The 17805-nt window shown below is 38.8% G+C and overlaps 2 protein-coding genes across 2 annotated transcripts; one reads left to right on the forward strand and one right to left on the reverse strand.

Annotated features, from left to right (window-relative positions):
• Window positions 1-1366: 1366 nt before the first annotated feature.
• On the reverse strand, window positions 1367-8087 carry LOC139729872 (uncharacterized). The gene is made up of 2 exons (XM_071640796.1): window positions 7879-8087; window positions 1367-2210 (listed from the first exon to the last, which is right to left on the reverse strand). The coding sequence occupies exons 1-2, from the start codon at window positions 8085-8087 to the stop codon at window positions 1367-1369; spliced, it is 1053 nt and encodes a 350-aa protein (XP_071496897.1).
• Window positions 8088-11359: 3272 nt separating this feature from the next.
• Window positions 11360-17215, forward strand: LOC139729852 (E3 ubiquitin-protein ligase TRIM56-like). The gene is made up of 2 exons (XM_071640776.1): window positions 11360-11492; window positions 15200-17215. Exon 2 carries the CDS (start codon window positions 15217-15219, stop codon window positions 16312-16314), a length of 1098 nt encoding a protein of 365 aa, XP_071496877.1. The 5' UTR covers window positions 11360-11492; window positions 15200-15216; the 3' UTR covers window positions 16315-17215.
• Window positions 17216-17805: the final 590 nt, after the last annotated feature.

A 17805-nucleotide genomic window follows, 5' to 3' on the forward strand; every position in this document is an offset into this window, starting at 1 on the left:
TCCCAGAATATTGAATATGTACTTTGAATGTTATTACTGATCTTATCAGTAGGGAGCTTTAGATTTTCGCGACGTAAACGTGCACAGGAAAAACTAACAAACAAACAAACAAACAAACATGTTCTGCGCATGCGCAAATTTGCTTATGAAAATCGACCTCTCGTCGTCTGAGTCTGCGCGGTCGGTTCTTGGCTTACTTAGCGTCCGCTCAAATTCACACCGCAGAGAGCTATTTGATGCAACTGTGTGTATAGGCTGCGTTCTCGCGCAATCTAAGGCTACTTTACACTACGCAGCGCGAGAGAAGAACGGCCGACGCAGTTAATCGTCGTCTTAAACGTCAACGTCGCAATTCTAAAGCTCCCCTGCCCGTTCACAAAGGCCAGAGACAGTCATGCATTAGGAATTGGAACAACCAACAGACAGAGAGGCATGCAGAGACTTCGCATAGTGAGAACCATCAAAAAAATACAAGACACATAACATTATTAACTCAATCTCGATATGCCCATGATCGATCTGCGCTTGAAAACGAAGTAAAAAACAATAATATCCCTGAAATTTCAAATATCTAGTTCTCTTCTGTCGGCCTCAAAACTTGGTGCGTGATAGCATAATAGGCCTATATATCTCGAGTGAGATTTCATAGAAAGTCGAGTAGACTAAAATCAAACAAACAGAATACTGGGGACTTTTATCAAAATCTTACCAAAAATAGGAAAGTAATGACGTATAAGTTTCAAAGTGTTTACTTGAAGCAGTGATGTTACTAGCAACCACGTATGTGAATGAGTAGAGGTGACGATGAATAAATTAACTCGCAATTGTCGCATTGCACCATTAGTCTTCACCACAGTTCATTCGTAAGAATAAAAGAAATCAAGAAATCAAAACAAAAACTTTAATCCTTCAAATCCTTCATTAAATGTTTGTTGTGTTGTAATCACCCCCAATATGACAACTTTGAGGGGTGAAAGCTTGTTGTAGTTCCTAATTCATTGACCAAAGACCTGATTAGTGTGAAAGATAGCCTATTTTGAAGAAAGTTTTGATTTGATGACTTATCATCTCACCTATAATTCGCATATGTTATGTAGTTGTGCCCAATATAATTTTACAGTGAAAAGAATGTAAACAAGAATAAATACCTAATGACTCCCTTATTCTGTTCGTTTGATTTTACTAATCACACTGCATTCTAGTGATTCTCACAAATGCACTCAAGAGACGCCTTTGCACTGTTCTTTTTTTCCACAAGCAAAGAGACAAATGGAAATCACCAGAACTTATCGAGCGAAAGATTAAGCTCAAATCTTTACTTTTCGTTTGTTTATTTCTATAGTTTGAAAGAGATTTCGCAGTTTTTTCACACTAGAATTTCTCGAAACATAATCCCATCGTCCGAATTTGCTTCCTCCTTCATTCCTTGAGTGTCCGTGGTCTTTCCAAGCTGCTTTGTGGTGTTCACTGTCTGCGCTTTTTCTGCTAAGACATCGTCACTGAATGGTGATTCCACAACGCACACTGTTGTCCGTGTGTGGCTATTAGTGTCCGTGTTGGCTCTGAAAGGAGCGCCATCGCTGCTACAGTGGTTGATCGCCTCGCGCGCTTCTTCCACTGCGAGGTCGACGGCTCTTGCCATGTCCACGTTCCTCGCCTGACATTCGTCCGAAGACAAGCTATTTTTCGACACTCTGCAGCAGAATTTGGAGCCACTGACGTCGTGTGATGAGCTGTGAATGCTGCCCTCACAGCTGGTTCTGCACGATTTTGAATGACCTTTGGGTGCGCGCTTGCCGGAGGTCTTGGTCTTGGAGCACTTGCGACAGTCATTGCGCGCTTCGTACTTGTTGCGCGTTATCCACGAGTTGTTGTTAACCTTGTCGCCTGCTGCTGCTTTGACGTGCTCGATGAAATGGATTGCGTTGTGGCTATCGCCGGTACTCCGCGTCGGGAAATTCCTGTAGGTGACGACGCCGTCGCTGTTTCGCTCTGGCGGCAGCGTCGGGGTTCGAGAGAGCGACGTCTCTCCACCGTGGTGAGCCCCGACGAGTTCCCCGCGCGGACAGTCCGCAAACATAACCCGGCCGGGTTTCTTCCGCCGAGTGCCGTTTGGCCCGTCAGACGATGAGTTGGGTCGATTCTGGCGGGAAGAATTAACGAGGATTCCCTTGTGAGCCGGGTTAGTCAGCTTCCACTGGCCCTGTTTCCTAGGGGACATAAGAAAGCAGACAGCATTAGTGTAAAGGTGATATACTGTTATGGATTTACAGGGATGAAGTTAAGGACATCATTCAGCCGAACCTTAACAATGTCGAACGAGGGCGCTGTCGAGGTTTGTCGATGACCAATCGCAAGGTTTGGAATTCGACTGTGCACTAAGAATTTGTGTTATCAATCTGCCGTATGAGAAATGTCGATACTTCCTTTAACGCATAGTTGACATCATAGGAAGTTCTAAAACATTTGACTTTCAGATCATCTTCTCTATTTTGGGCAATTTTTTTTAACCTATTCGTCTTGAAATTAACAAAATCGTTATCACTCCTCACAGATTGTTTTTCATTGAATTGTGTGTATTTAAATGTTGTAATCATATGTGTTGGAATTGAAATAAAACGAAATGAAGTGATGGGGGGGGGGGGGTATATTAAATGATATAGGTACGATTAACTCTACTTTCCCTATCAAATGTCAACGTAATCATGGAGGTGGATTTTTGCCGAAGTTTTTCTTTAAGATTATAGATCAAATAAGGGATGGGTCCAATGTCGGATATCACGAGAGAAGAGAATCATCGTATACCACGTGATATGGATCGATTCCCATGGGGAACATTCAAACAATTGATTCTTCGTGGACCTCTCAAGCTTTTTACTGTGCTTCTAGAATTTCCTTGAGCCGTCCCACTTTATACGGTTACAGCTCGTAATTCCGAAGGTTCGTTATTCCGAAGGCTCTTTAGTCCGAAGATTCGCTATTCCGAAGGTTCATTGTTCCGAAATTCATTTTCGGATTTACGAATCTTCGGAATAACTAACCTTCGGAATAACACTATAAATGTTCGGATCAACGAACCCTTTTTCATTTTCGGATTAACGAACCTCTAGGTATAGGAAATTTCTGTGTTTCGGATTAACGACCCTTCGGAATAACAACCCTTCGGAATAGCGAACCATCGGAATAACGAACAGCACCCCTTTATACATATGAAACTCCGTTCAATCAAATCTGTTTTGATACAATGAATACCACATCGAATAGAATGGACAATCGAATAGAGGCAATTGACTTTTGCACCACGGTTCGATTAACGAATTCCATTCCATTCAATTCAATTCAATTTAATTCAAATGATTTTCGAATGCAGAAGTCTGATCCGTATTTCTCACCAACTTTCAGATTATGCAATCTTTTGATGAATTATTCATTTGTTACTTGCTTTCTGGTAGTAGCCATCAGACAATTAAAAACAAAGATATCTACAATGTACGTTGCTGGATGTATTAAAGAGATGATCTCGGTAAATAATTCCGAGGCACAAGATTCCAGCATGCTTTAAATCCCCATCTAAGCATAACAAATACGATTTAATGTGTGAAAAAAAATATTAAAAATCTTTCAGAAATATACAAACAACCAACAGCTCAGCAAACGGAAATCCTAGTTTGAAATACACGTATTAAAGGAACGCACAGGTGAATGCTAACATTTCGGTCATTAATGAACCAGCTGATTACGTTTAACATGAGCCCTGCTACATGAGCAAAACATATTTGTGTTGCTTTGAACGGTTTTGAACATAGAACGTGAGTACGGCGCTAACAACATTTTAAAGCACGCCGAAATATCCACGAATGAATCTTTATAGTCGTAACTCATATCGTCATAAAGACAGTGTTCAGAGAAAAATACTTTCAGATTATTGTTTCTTTTTTTATATCAGAAACCTTACCATGTGTTGTTGTTCTACGTCATTTGTCTTATTGTGTATTTGCTCTGTCTTTTTTTTTTGTGGAAAGGGGGGAGTTGGTGAAGAAACGAAACGAAAATGACATGATGTATCATCACATATACGCTATCGTTAACTGACGTCAGAACCTGACTTTAAGCATGCTAAGTGTAAAAGGTTTGAATCTCAGTGGATACCCTTTAAAGACAGCGTGCACACGACCGAAAAAAATCGACCGTGGACATTGATTTTTTTTTCTATCACCTCTTCCTCTTTTACTACTTGCATCGCGAGGGACGTTGCTGAATGAAAATAAATCGGGCGTGAAAGTGGTACAAATGTGTTTTTTTCCTCTCTCCTCTTCCTCTTTTCACCGCTAGTATTTAAAACTTCGATTCCTGAAATAAGCTTAGCGACATTCTCAGTATGAAAATCCAAAAAGGGACCCGAGAGAAGAAATGATTCATTACATCCTTTTTACTTATCGTTGGTTCAACATAAGCTACATTGTTCTTATCTCAATATCTCCGTCTAATACCCCAAATTGGCAGCATTATTCTTTTATGGTCAGATTTGTTTTGTTTTCATTTTTCTTCCGTCGAATTTATTGATCACTTCTCACTGTCCAAATATTGGCTAACAAGTTCGTTTGTTGAGGTTTTTTTTTTCCACATAACGTGCTGAAGTATTCGTAAAACGAGAAGCAGTATGCACTATACTCATACGTTTGCTGATAGCTATCCGGTATACCTGTAACCCTTCATTCTATTCTTTCTCCTCCTTAAGTTTACAGAAGGGAGTTTTCGCTACACGACGGGAAAACCGAGAATACACGGAAGCAATCAACTGTGACAGTCCCCATACTCAGACTCCCGTCCCCATATCTAAAGCTCCCGTTCCACTATCACGATCTGGACCCCGAGCGGCAAAAGCGTACGGGGATCGGAAGCATCGTAGCAGCAGCGTGTGGAGGTCGGGGTTGGAGCGGGTATTTTTTCAGATCGGGAAGAAATTTTGAACCTGTTCAAAATTTCTTCCCGATCTCCCCGATCAAAATTGACCTATTTCTAATCGTAGGGCAAGCGGGGAGAGCGTAGTGACAGCGTAAACGCAGCGGGATGAGCGTAACAAGGTCTTTCTGAGCGTAGTAACATCGGCACAAGAACGGGAAGTAATTTCAGCTGTAATTTTCGAAGAAGAAGAAGAGATGAAGAAAAAGGCGAAGAAAGAGAGACTGCACGTGATGCTGACAGAGGAGGAAGAGGATATAGTAGAATTTTGAAGAATATGAAATCATCTACAACTGGAGGAAGACGGACTATGAAAGCATGGACATCAAGAAAAACCTTGGAAAGATCAGCACGTCTTTGATTATATAACAATTGAAATTGATATATGATTCAATTGTGTTACCTAATTTTGATTACGGTGATGTAGTATGGCAATCCCCCAACGGTAACTCTCTTTCCCAACTTCAGAAGATGCAAAATAGAGCCGGAAGATTAATTTTGAAAGTTAACCCTTATTCCCATATTAGTACCAGTGATGTTCGTTATAGCTTAGGGGGGAATTCAGTAACCAAAAGACCAAAAAAAAAAAAAATCATCTGCTTTCATTCATGTATAAGATTATGAATAACATGGCCCCCGAATACATGAAAGATATCTTTAAGTACAAGACATTACCATACCGTAATCAAAACGATTTACAGTTACCACGGCCTAAAACTAATTATTGTAAGAGCTGCAGCAGCGTATGATAACATACCTAATGATTTACATCAACTTCCCTTTTTGTAAGTTCAATTTAGACAAAACCAAAATCCTTTCCACTTGATTTTTTTATGCTCCAAACCTTTGAACAATATGTTATAATATGGTATATAATGTAGTCACAATGTAGTAATGTATGTACCGTTCTATATGTGTTTGTGTAATATTTTACTTTATTATCAGTCCCTGATGGTATGCAATTTTTGTGAACAGGGCCCCATGGAAGACCAGAAGTGACTATCATTGTCACTACTGAAAATGGGCTACCCTCCGTATGTATTTTTTTCTTTTCTGGACCTTTTTTGTATGAAATATGTTGGTTTTAGTACGGAAATAAAACAAACAAACAAACAATGCATTGCTGCAAAAGAACCTTGAGTTGAGTAGCCTCTTCGAGGTCCACAGTATATTTCTTTGGTTCTGCATGCTGATACAATGTAAGTAGACTGACTGCGGATCGACAGTCGAATCGGGGCACAACGGGGCACATCGGCACTTTTCAGCTCTCTGAACGGGGTAACAGCGTGCAGATCGTATAGATCGTTCAGAGCGTAGATACAGCGTGCATCGATCGGATAACATCGGCAGCATCGCACTGACAGCGTAGCTACATCGTTCTAAAGCGTAAATGCAGCGGCAGAAATTGTAATTTCTCATCCCGATCATCGTAGTAACAGCGTAGCAAGCACGTGGTAGTCGTATCTGCAGCGTACTTAGAGCGTTCCAACATCGTACTGTGTCCAAATCGGCTCAGGTTTTACCCAATCCTTCCCGATCTGAGAAAATTGTCAAATCGTAGCGAGAACGGCATAGTGGAACAGGGTCTTGCAATTTCCTGTACAGGACGGAGGCGCGGGGACAAGATCGCTGATTGGCTGGCTGGCTGGCTCACTCACTCGCTGCCCAGCATCGGGACCGAACGCTATTCCGGTTGAATACCGTACTCGATTTCCCCAGGACCGGACGTTTCACGGATTTGATCATGCGCAGAAGCAAATTTTGCACACGACATGCTAAAATCCCGGCCGCGTCGTACTTGCGAAAACTCCCTATTGTCACCTTCAAAACGCCATTCTTCTTCTTTCATTTCTTAAAAGGAGTTGGTCAGTAGATAGCATACATAAACTATTTCCTTCATAATTGTGCGTCTATAGAAACGCTCTCGGTTTGAATTTAGCTCGTCTAACATAAAATATGGTGCACAAATGAGTGACCTATGGGTATATCAAATGAGACCAATATGAGAGGCTTTGAATATCTCCATATATCTTTCCTGTTTTGCATGTACTCCAGTGAAATTGAGGCTGCAGGTTGTACATCATTCTTTTGATGAGTTCGTGGGACCGCAATGCCTAAATGAAAAGGGGCAAGAGCTCTCCATATAGAGCCCGGCTTTTAATGTGTCATGAATTCAGACCATTGATTTAGCAAGCTTTGCGGAATGGATCATACAGTGTCATACAATACAATACAATACAATACAATACAATACAATACAACACAATGTAATACAATACATTTGTATATCGTTCTCACAAAGCGCCTAACATCACATCACTATCTATAGCGCAGCTGCTTCTCAATATTTATCTGATTTATCTTTGAATTATATAATCGTACACCCAAAACTGCTTTACAATCTACAAAACCACTTGCAAAAGTTGATACACCGTCATACAAACACATAGGGATGCTGCAAGAAAGTTTCAAGTAATTGCAAATCCTCAAAAACCAATCGCAAGTTTTGAAATTGGAGATTTACAATCAATTACAAGTTGTAGCTAATCGAGAGTTCCCTTCTAGCAACGCAACTTCCAATTGATTGCAAGTTGCAATTGATGTATCTATTGTAATAGATATCGGCAATCGATTGCAACTCGAATTTCTTGCAACGTCCCAATAGACTGTAACAAAGAGACACAAAAGCCCACAATAGATCATTTCTTTATCAATGTGGACGGGTCCACATCATGATGTGGGTATTTTTTTTTCTGTTCGGTTTGTTCGTATGTTAGTTAATGCGTGGGAGTTTTTATGTGTAGAAAATTATGTCTTTTTTCATAGTTGGCTTTTATCATGGTATCTGAGCAGCATCAGAAACAGCCAATCCATCTAGTAATAATATCCGCACCCACCAGCCCAGCACCAACCCACCTGCAGTATCGCAAGAGGAGGATCCGCTTGAACGTGAGTCTGAAGAGCGGCTTGCAGCAGATGTAGATGATCGGGTTGAGCAGGCTGTTGAGGTAGCCCAGCCAGAGCACGAAGCGCTCCAGGGCCAGTGGGATGTGGCAGTCCACACAGAAGGGCTTGATGACGTAGAGCAGGAAGAATGGTAACCAGCAGACGACGAATGCTCCCATTATGATGCCTTTGGAAGAGAATGGGGAGGATGAGTACGACTTTAAAGGCATAATTTACCATTTGCAGATGAAACAAATCCCGGCATTAGTGCTTTAAAATCAAAATGGTTCTAAAATGTCAGTTTAGGATAGAAACAACCACTGTAAATATTTGAATCCGTATAATCGATATTAAGTATTGTTAATTACACAAAATGTGAACAATAGTGGTAATATTTTTTTTTTCCATACTATACCGTCCGCAGTTATGGTTTATTGAGACAAAATACTGATATCTCCTTTTATTTTAGGTTTTATTGCGTCTTTTGTGATACAACAGACCTACACATATGCATCAAATGTGATATCTTGAATATTTTTTAAATCACTGTTCCCAAAGGTAAACAGGACCTTTAAACTTGTCATGTATACAAAAAGCAATAATTCTTAATTACGAAATCAGTCTAATGAAACTTTCGTACATCCTTTGTGGCACAGAGGAATTGGCAGGCAGGAATCATGAAGTATTTTTCATCCCGACTGAAGCGTCATTTAATCGATGAACGTCTCTTCTACCATCGAGACGAATCACTTTTACCACTCCTTTTAACAGACAAACGCCCACATGCACGAACACAACCACAAACGCACACAAGCAAACACGCACATATTATTCGGGCAACGAGGATCTAGGCGAGCAAATTAGGCCTTCCTCTTTGGTTCAGGCTGGTGGTAGAGTGCATGTGGCAAAAACATTTATTGTTCTTTGCAGATACATTTCCTGTATAATTACGTTATTATGCTGATCGGTACATTGCATTCATTGTGTGAGTGGAGTGGAGTGACCTATACGTGTCGAACTGAAGAGGAAATGAAAAAAAGAATAAGAGAGTAGTCTGATTTTCAGGATTTGAAGTGCCCATATACGCCACCGTTCCTCAATAATGCAACAACTTCAATCAAGACTATGCACTTGCTTCCGTCGGAATATTTTCACGCATAAAGCCAATAATTTCACAGGTCTTTTGCAGATAGTTGGAGATGTGGGTTTAATCAACACTACCCCATCGTCCCACAATTTACTGTTGAACTTTGGCTCTATAAGAGATGGAAAGATATCATCCCCCTGTCACAAGACAAACATAGAATAAAAACCGCTTTGCACAACAACAACAAAATCCACTTCAATTCAGTTCGGTTCAATTATACTGTTTCCACCCAAACAAAAGATAATACATAGTATAAAGTACTATTGACAATTCATAATCAATGATTTGTAATTCATATTGTAGAACGTTGTCAAAGACTATTCTACTTCTGTTTTTGTCAAGTTTCTTCTGATTCAGGCATGTGCATACAATAATCATGTTTATGACGTTCGTATTATATTCAAGCCACTTTCAGAAGGGAATGTATTTAAAATACAATCCACACTTTTCTTTTTGGTTTAAAAAAATGATTGTACCGATATAATACACTCACAAGAAGAAAATGATAGACGTCATTTAATCGGACCTATAAAAAAGAAACGGAGAGAGTAATTGAACATTGGAGTTTCGCATATATTATCTTTACCAAAATAAAGACATACCCAAACAAAAAAGTGCATCAGGTAAAGTGTTGATGACATTAACTTCAGTAAACTGTCATATTGATTTATGCAAAGATGAACAGATAAGAAAAAATATGATGATAAAAATTATCTGTTCTGCTGGTGATTTACATTTATGCGACCCTTTCGGCTCCTAAACACAACGAAAATTCAAGTTTCTGAGAGTAAAGACACATTTATTTTTGGATTCCATTTTTTTCTGAAGCATGACAGGTGTAAATTTGTATATGTGTCGTAGGTAGAGCAGTGGGCACATTTAAATACATCACCTAATGCAATCTGCATTGTAATCACAATCACACAGTTTTTTGATACACGGGAAAACTTGAAAGGATGTGTGCAGTTCTGGTTGAGGTGAGGATTTAGCTTTCAACGTTTTGCGAGATATTCAGAAACCGTTCTATGAGATGTCAAAGAGCATGCAATTTTAAGGGGTATCAAAAGTTTATTTGATGAAAATCGGTTTTGAAATGGCTGAAATATCCAAAACCAAGGTAAAGCAAAGAGCTACTAATAAAAGGCTTGACCTGTCGCCTTTTATTATTATCACTTTTTGTGATATCACAACCAATTGAATACCAATTTTTATCAAATAGACGTTGAATCTTACTTACAATTACATGCTCTTTCATTTTTCATAAGAGGTTTCTCATTATTTCACTTAGGAATGTTCATTCTTCATTTGCTCATTTCATATCCAATCTTGATGAAATTTGTGCCATCTTCTTTACTTAGTAACATTAATCTTGTTGATCAAAAGCATGAGACTTGAGCATGTTGTGTACTAATTGCACTCCAAAGATTTTACTGGAGTCTGCAAGTGTCAGAATATAAAATTACATAAATAAAGATCCTTATTAGACATTTCAAAATCAACAGCAATCAAAAAAACGTCTGCTAAAGTCGTTTCTGACCTGAAATGCATGTGTCAAAATGACAATGAATCCCCCCCCCAAAAAAAAAGAAATAAATAAATAAGTTAATTAATTAAAATCTAATACTGGTAGTAAACTATTTTTTTTCACTCTTTTTCAATATGCCCCTCTTTTTATTATGAGAGAAATGGGCTACGTGTCCACTTCCTAAAATACAATTGCATTTCCTAGAATTCCGATATGATTGTAGCTTGGCATGCCACTGGGACATGCGTATAGTGTATAGTATTTGCCAAAGATAATTGAAAATGGGAGCGGATCGCGAATGTTGGTTTAATCACGTACAGACTTTCTTCTCCACACTTTCGTGAAGGCTGACAGATTGGAAAGAAACTCTGAAACGATGAAGGGTATTATATGACAACATTGATATAGTTTTAGAACCATCTTGAAGTGTATGAGAGCTGCGCGATACACCGGTAGACGTAATAATCAATCAGAAGCTATACAACAGTCAAACATATAGTTTTCAAGGTTGTAATTTTCTGTTGTGATCTTAACATGTTGAAATCTGCATGCACAAACATGATCACGAAAAAGGAAGACATTAATTTTGTTACAATACCACTCTTCTCTCTCCTTGTCCGGCTCTCTCTCTCTCTCTCTCTCTCTTCCTTGATGAGGTCACAGTAAATAGAACTTTGGACTTTGTACTCTATTCCGGGGAATTCCACGTCTATAAGGGAAATTTCGTGCACCTCGCACAATGTGGCTATTGCTGAAAAATAGTTGTGAAGACTGTGTATCATATTACAGCACTTCGCACATTGCTCCAGATCGTTGCTTTATCCGACAAAATTAAAATGAAATTTTGGCAAAGTCTTCGGCGATAGAACATTCTACTTGGCGACTGACTTTCTTGTTTTCAGGGAGTCGAACGTGAGTATAGATTAAATTCTTGTTTCTGCCCATGTTAGTATAGCATGACGGGATCAAAAATATTGTTACCGCCCCAACACTATAGTTGCAGCACGTACATGATTGCGTTCATTCATGCACCATTTCATTATCCGAGATAATGTATACTGAGCAGCCCCCAACAAAAGGGTACATGTATCAATAGATAGTACGTACATGTACTTGCAATCTTCGCGTGTGCAAGGAGAGGTATATATGGGTCATGAAAAGACTTACATACTGAAGACAGGGAGATTTTATCGTTTATAGGAGTAATCTCTTTGATTGCAGTACTGTTATGCTCATACTACCTCGTTGAAGTATTCATGGCGTTATGATAATATGCATGATGGAGGCGATGGGGCTGGGGACATTGTATGGTTTCATACATAAAAAAAGTCTGTCAGAATTTATTTTCGTGGGGGTGGCAAGGAAAAAACGACACTCTTATGCAATGGCCAGTGGTAAATAGGCCTACTATTGCTATCTCTATGTATGCATAACAAGCGTGAATATATGTATATGTATATATATATATATATATATATATGTATATATATATATATATTACATATATATATATATATACATATATATATTATATATGTAGGTATATATATATATATATATATATATATATATACATAAAGATGTGTGTGTGTGTGTGTGTAGTATTATACTTTCCTTCACTTCGTTTTTTTATACGCATCATAGTTGTACTTTAATATCTTACATTTTCATTGATTTTCAAAGCGTCTTTCTAAGGTACGATAGGTGTCAAAAGTCCTCAACAATAATAGAGAGAACGTCAGAGCAAGGAGGACGCTATGGGGGCGAGGGGAGTGTATTTCCTCCTCCCACAGTAAATATTTTAAAAACATTTTTGTTTCTCAAAATCGCTTCATTAGGAAACTTTAAGATTAGTGTGTAGGCAATTAAGCAACTGCCTATACTCCATACAAATATGGAAGTCCACACAATATTTGCTTCTTTGATTGAAACAACATATTCATTCGTCCTCATCTGAGATCATACTTCGTTAATGATTAACAGCCTTCTCTGAATAGCTGAGCAAAGTCCATGAGATAAAAGAGTGCTATATCTTGAAAAAAAAACCCACCAAAGTTGACGCACGAGAAGTCAACTTTAAGACAGACACTAGATCCTTTGTTTGTCTGTAATAATTATACTAAGTGTTATGGGGGCTCGTAATACTAGCGTATGAATAGCCGCTGTAGCTGATTGACAGATGTACATTATACACTTTACATGAAATTTGATGAATAGTATAATCATCATGATACGTATACCTGCGTATGTCTCGCTCACCTGAATGTTGTTCGGATTGTGGGGAAAGAAAATAGATAATGATGTATCAGAACTGAGTGAGCGAGCTCTGAAATTTCACATTTTCGCCTTCCTGAAAAAGCTCCAAGATTTTTTTTTTTTTTTTTGGCATGAGACTCGAAGGGCAAGAAAAGAGAAGCTCATGGAATGGATCCTGGAGAGTATAAACCAATTACTATTACACGTCAAGTTAGAAAAAGGGATACTCCTTTACATCTTTGCGTTATACCTCGAGACGAGCACACAAGTTAGGGGCCCACATGCAATTCACTGGAAAATTAATATGATATATCATGTCTCTGTAGACGGGTTATCATGTACAGGAAATTCGCTTTCAGAGACGAAAACATGTAGGCAATAAGCTTAAAGGAAAAGACAGAATGTCACTTGACTCAGTATAAGCATTCATTAAAATAAAAACACATTTCACTCAGATGTATATTTGGTATGATTATGAATCTACACTCAGCAAAAAAAAAAGAAAGTAAATACTTTTTCGAGGTCATATTTTTCATAGAAGATTTTTATGAAAATCAATGTATTATATACCGTATTAAAGGTAATTTAATTGGCTATCAAGCTCATAGGTTGATTAAAATGAAAACTTTACGCATGAGTGAGCACATTCTTTTTTGTCCTCCAAGGCACAAAATAAAAAATTGCAAAAATTGACATGTTCTCTTACTTTGCAAATGCGCTTTACGATAACAATGACAACAAAAGACCAGTTTAACACAATGAGAGACATGAATGAAATAGGAAAAATCAGTTTTGTTCTTTTTATCTCTTTATTACCTCTAAGAAAAACAAAGTGGTAAACTAAAGGGGAAAATAAGAATTTTCTGTCAAGTCAAACTTTAAATGACATAAGGAATAAAAAGCATAAAGATGGTTAAATGAGCAGTATTTCTTTATTTATTTCTTTTAAACTAGTGATTTAAAATCCATGTGACAATTTCAAGAACCGAACATTATGGACAATTTCCTAATTTGAAAAAAAAAACACTCAAATTTGTAACATTTTTGTTAATTGTTACTTCTTCTCTTATTTCATTTGAATTTAGATTTGACATAAGATGCTTTATTTTCCTCCATTATTTTTAGCCTTCATTGCTATTTTAGGCTTTAAAGATATCATAGAGATCAAAGGTTTGTTTTTGCAACTTAGTTCATGTTTCTTTTTGTGTGAAATTTGTTGTTTGTTCTTATTGATCTATGGAAGAGCACATACGCATGAATGACAACTTGTTCAGTTTTGCAATTTTTGCTTTTGTGCCCTGGAAGAGAAAAACAATGGTGTTCACTCATGCGTTAAGTTTCTATGACCTACCAGGTTGATAGCCAATTAAAGTACCTTCAATATGGTATATAATACATTAGCTTTCAGCCAAATATTCTATGAGAAATCTAAACTTGAAAAAGCGTTTACTTTCTTTTTTTGCTGAGTGTATTTACAATTGTGTTATACGCTATGTACATAATTATCTATATTATGTAGGCCCTATATAGGCGTAAGACAGTGTTCCACGGGAGACTGTTTTACGCCTATATAATGTCTCCATGACCTGGAACAACATTTGGCACAACATTTCTTGCGTCTATGTACATATATGTAAATATATATTTGATAATGTGTGTGTGTTTGTGTGTATTTGCATGTATATGTATGATATAGGCCCTATATAGTTAACACTTCTACTACGCAATATTCTATCAAAAAGGGCAGAAGCAGTAGACAAAATTCATACATCATAATGATCATAAGCGGCATCTTAAAAACAGAAAGACAGTAAGTCCATTATCCTACCTCGTATATGCTTGTTGAAACTGTAACATGACCTGTATGGGGGGGGGGGTTGGTTACACAGAAATTGTCATTGCATACCTTAGATGCTTGTCTGAAGAATAATGTCTCACATCTGTCGGGAAAATGCATTAAGTAATGGTGCAATGCATTCTATTCTTCAACGTTTCCGAATTCAGCTTTTAAAAGAACAGTGTAATAATCGGGTTATCATTGCAAAGTCATTGTGTAGTGAACATAATGGGGTATCCATAGGGAATTTCCATTTTCGTCTAGAAGGTGACTTGTTCCACCACTTTAATTGTTTCTTGTTTTGGAAAGGGAAAAGGCTTGAAGGCGACTTCTTAAAAGTCACCTCGGTGAAAAGTCTTTCTTGTCCTAAGCATGTCAGAACAAGTTGCCTTCTCGCAGCATGCAGGATGCGTAGTTGCGTATACAACCTCTGTCCGTGACACAATTTAGCAACTGCTATACATGTGTTCTTCGTCTTGTATCGGATTTAATAGGGTTATCCTTTATACTCTTTCATACAATGCAGGCCAGCAGGTGACGAGCATGGCTGCAGCAGAACAGACTTCGACGGACGAGTCGACATGTCCCATCTGTAGAGATGACCTAAGTGAACCGAAAATGCTGAGTTGCATTCATACCTGCTGCCAGGAATGCTTGGTGCGCTTGCACAACTCACAAGGACGGGGTGAGAATATCAGTTGCCCCGTCTGCCGTACCGTTTGCCCAGTGCCAGGTGGCGATGTATCTAACCTTACAACCAAGCAAACCACCGACAGACCATCCGCTCTGAATGTGAGTTTCACGCGCTGCTCACTATGCGACGTAGGCGAGGCAGGCGAGGCAGCACTTGCCGAAATCTACTGTCAGAATTGCGCCAAGCCCATTTGCCCATCTTGTCTCGCCACGCACAACAGCCTATACGAAGAAGCCGGGCACAAAGTGGTTACTTTGCAGCAAGTCGAAAGCGGGGAAGAGAAGATCCGCAGCCCATGCGAGGAACACTCGCAAGAGCTCAAAGAGTTCGTCTGCCTGGACTGCCGCAAATACCTCTGCGTCCTTTGCCGCCTCCCTCCCGACCACGAGGGACATACCGTCGTCGAGTCCAAAGATCTCGAGGAGAACCTAGAGGCCGATTTGGGCCACTTGAAGAGCAGAGTTGACGACAACGTCGATGATATCACTGAATACCTGGAATATCTAGATCACGTGAAGGAGACCCAAGTGACGGATGCTATCGAGGCGCAAAAGCTGCGGATAGACGAGGTGTATCAGGAGTGTGTGGATCGACTCAAGAGTGTTCGCGACACCCTCTGCCAGGAGTGTAACCAATTCAAGGAGACGTTATCCAAAGAACTCGATGACGAAGCCAACTTCCAGCGTATGGTACTTGAATCCATCGGCGAGCAGGCCAGCGCAGTAGAAAAACTAACGGAGACGGCCCTGCTCCAGCAGTCCATTCCCGACGAGTCGCCCAGACAGGACCTGGAGAAGATGTTGGACAACGTCTATCTAGACCACAACAAGCTTGATGAGATCTCACGCCGCGCTTCCGATCTTAAGTTCTATCCTTCCAGAGAGATCGGGAATGTGGCCGACTTGCACCTCGGTACCGTCGAAGCGATTCAAACAGACAATGCGTAGATCGTCCCGTTCTGAAGGTATAACGCCTGGCCAATAGAGGCATGTAAATTAGATCTGTTGGACTGGACTTGTGAAAATCACGGCGAAAAAAAAAGAAGTTTCGTGACTCGTTCGAGTCACTTCTTCAGCTCTGGCTGGCTGACGAGCATTCACCCGTGGAGGGTGAAAGGGCGATGTTACTGCCTTTATCAACTATTGTCTGTATTGCCTAGCCAATAGGTTATTATGCTATCTCCAAGGGCATGGGTTTTCGTGATCATGCTGACAGGGGTTTGATATTCCCTTGTCAATGCAATCATGAGTAATTGTTATCTTTTGGTATTTCAATGTGTGAGTTTTTGTTGCAATATAATTATGTCATGCATTTTTGTTATAATGTGTGTGTCACGGTGTAAAGAGATAATGATTCTCAATGTTCATACGATGACACCATGCAAGACTTCGCGGTTTGAAAGAGGGACTTTCAAGTATGTAAAAACGTAAGACATAACGTTTTATTCAGAATGTTTGTTTATCCGAAAATAAGGTTCGTTTAACATTCTGGAGGTTCGTTAATCCAGAAATTAAATAAGGTTCGTAATTCCGAAGGATCGCTAGTACACACCTTCTTTTAATTTCCTTTAGTATAACGAAAATTGTTTCATTTTTTGATTCAAGAACCTTCGGAATTAACTTACCTATTTTCATTTTCGGATTGATGAACCTTTGGGATAGCGAACCTTCAGAACAACGCCACAATTGTTCTGATTAACAAATGGTATTAAATTTTCTGATTGACTAGCATCTAGACAAAATATAATTTGTGTGTTTTCAGATTAACAAACATCACCAGATATAAAAAAGGAATCTGTAAGAGATGTCATGCGAAAAAACCCTAAACGCAATTGTTCTGATGTTTGAAATAGACGTTTTCTTCTTCTCTCTCTATCTCTTACTTTGGTATAATCTATGACCGTGGCGATAATTTTTCCATTATCAATGCATTTACGTGTTCAGAATTCATTGTTTATCTTGTTTTTGTACATCTCATTCCATAGGTCTTACCTTACAGCAATAGTTCAGAGAAATAACATTTCCATTATTTGTGTTGATAAAAAAATGTCTTTCTTCAAATACAGTCTTTCCCACCGTTGCTGGATTTACATCCACTGTATTGATGTGCTGATACATTATATTGTTGTAGTTTTTTGTTTGTTTCTTGTAATTTCTATGATATGCCCACCTATGAACAAGCTATATATGTATATTATGTACAAAACAAAAACAAACATTGAATCTATGAAATAAAGACGTCAGATTCCGAGTAAACTATACGTAAGTCATATTTACTTGAGCTATGACAAACTGTATGAGTAGAATTGTCATTCAAAGTATGAAACTGGGGATAAGATTCATACTCCTGCCATTAAGAGTGTTGTTAAGATTTTCTTGTATCTATTAGCTTAGGTTTATGCTTTCTGTGTTCTAAAGACTTTGTACTTAAACATTAGC

This window comes from Diadema antillarum, unplaced genomic scaffold (genome assembly GCF_040938485.1).
Source record: "Diadema antillarum isolate AM-2024a unplaced genomic scaffold, OU_Dant_1.0 seq00000266_RagTag, whole genome shotgun sequence".
NCBI classification, from domain to species: domain Eukaryota; kingdom Metazoa; phylum Echinodermata; class Echinoidea; order Diadematoida; family Diadematidae; genus Diadema; species Diadema antillarum.

Coding starts and splice junctions, on each gene's coding strand:
- LOC139729872 (XM_071640796.1), bottom strand. CDS start 8,087: ATGGGAGCATTCGTCGTCTGCTGGTTACCATTCTTCCTGCTCTACGTC. Junction 2,211..7,878: donor CTCCTCTTGCGATACTGCAG/GTGGGTTGGTGC, acceptor TATGTCCCCTAG/GAAACAGGGCCAGTGGAAGC.
- LOC139729852 (XM_071640776.1), top strand. CDS start 15,217: ATGGCTGCAGCAGAACAGACTTCGACGGACGAGTCGACATGTCCCATC.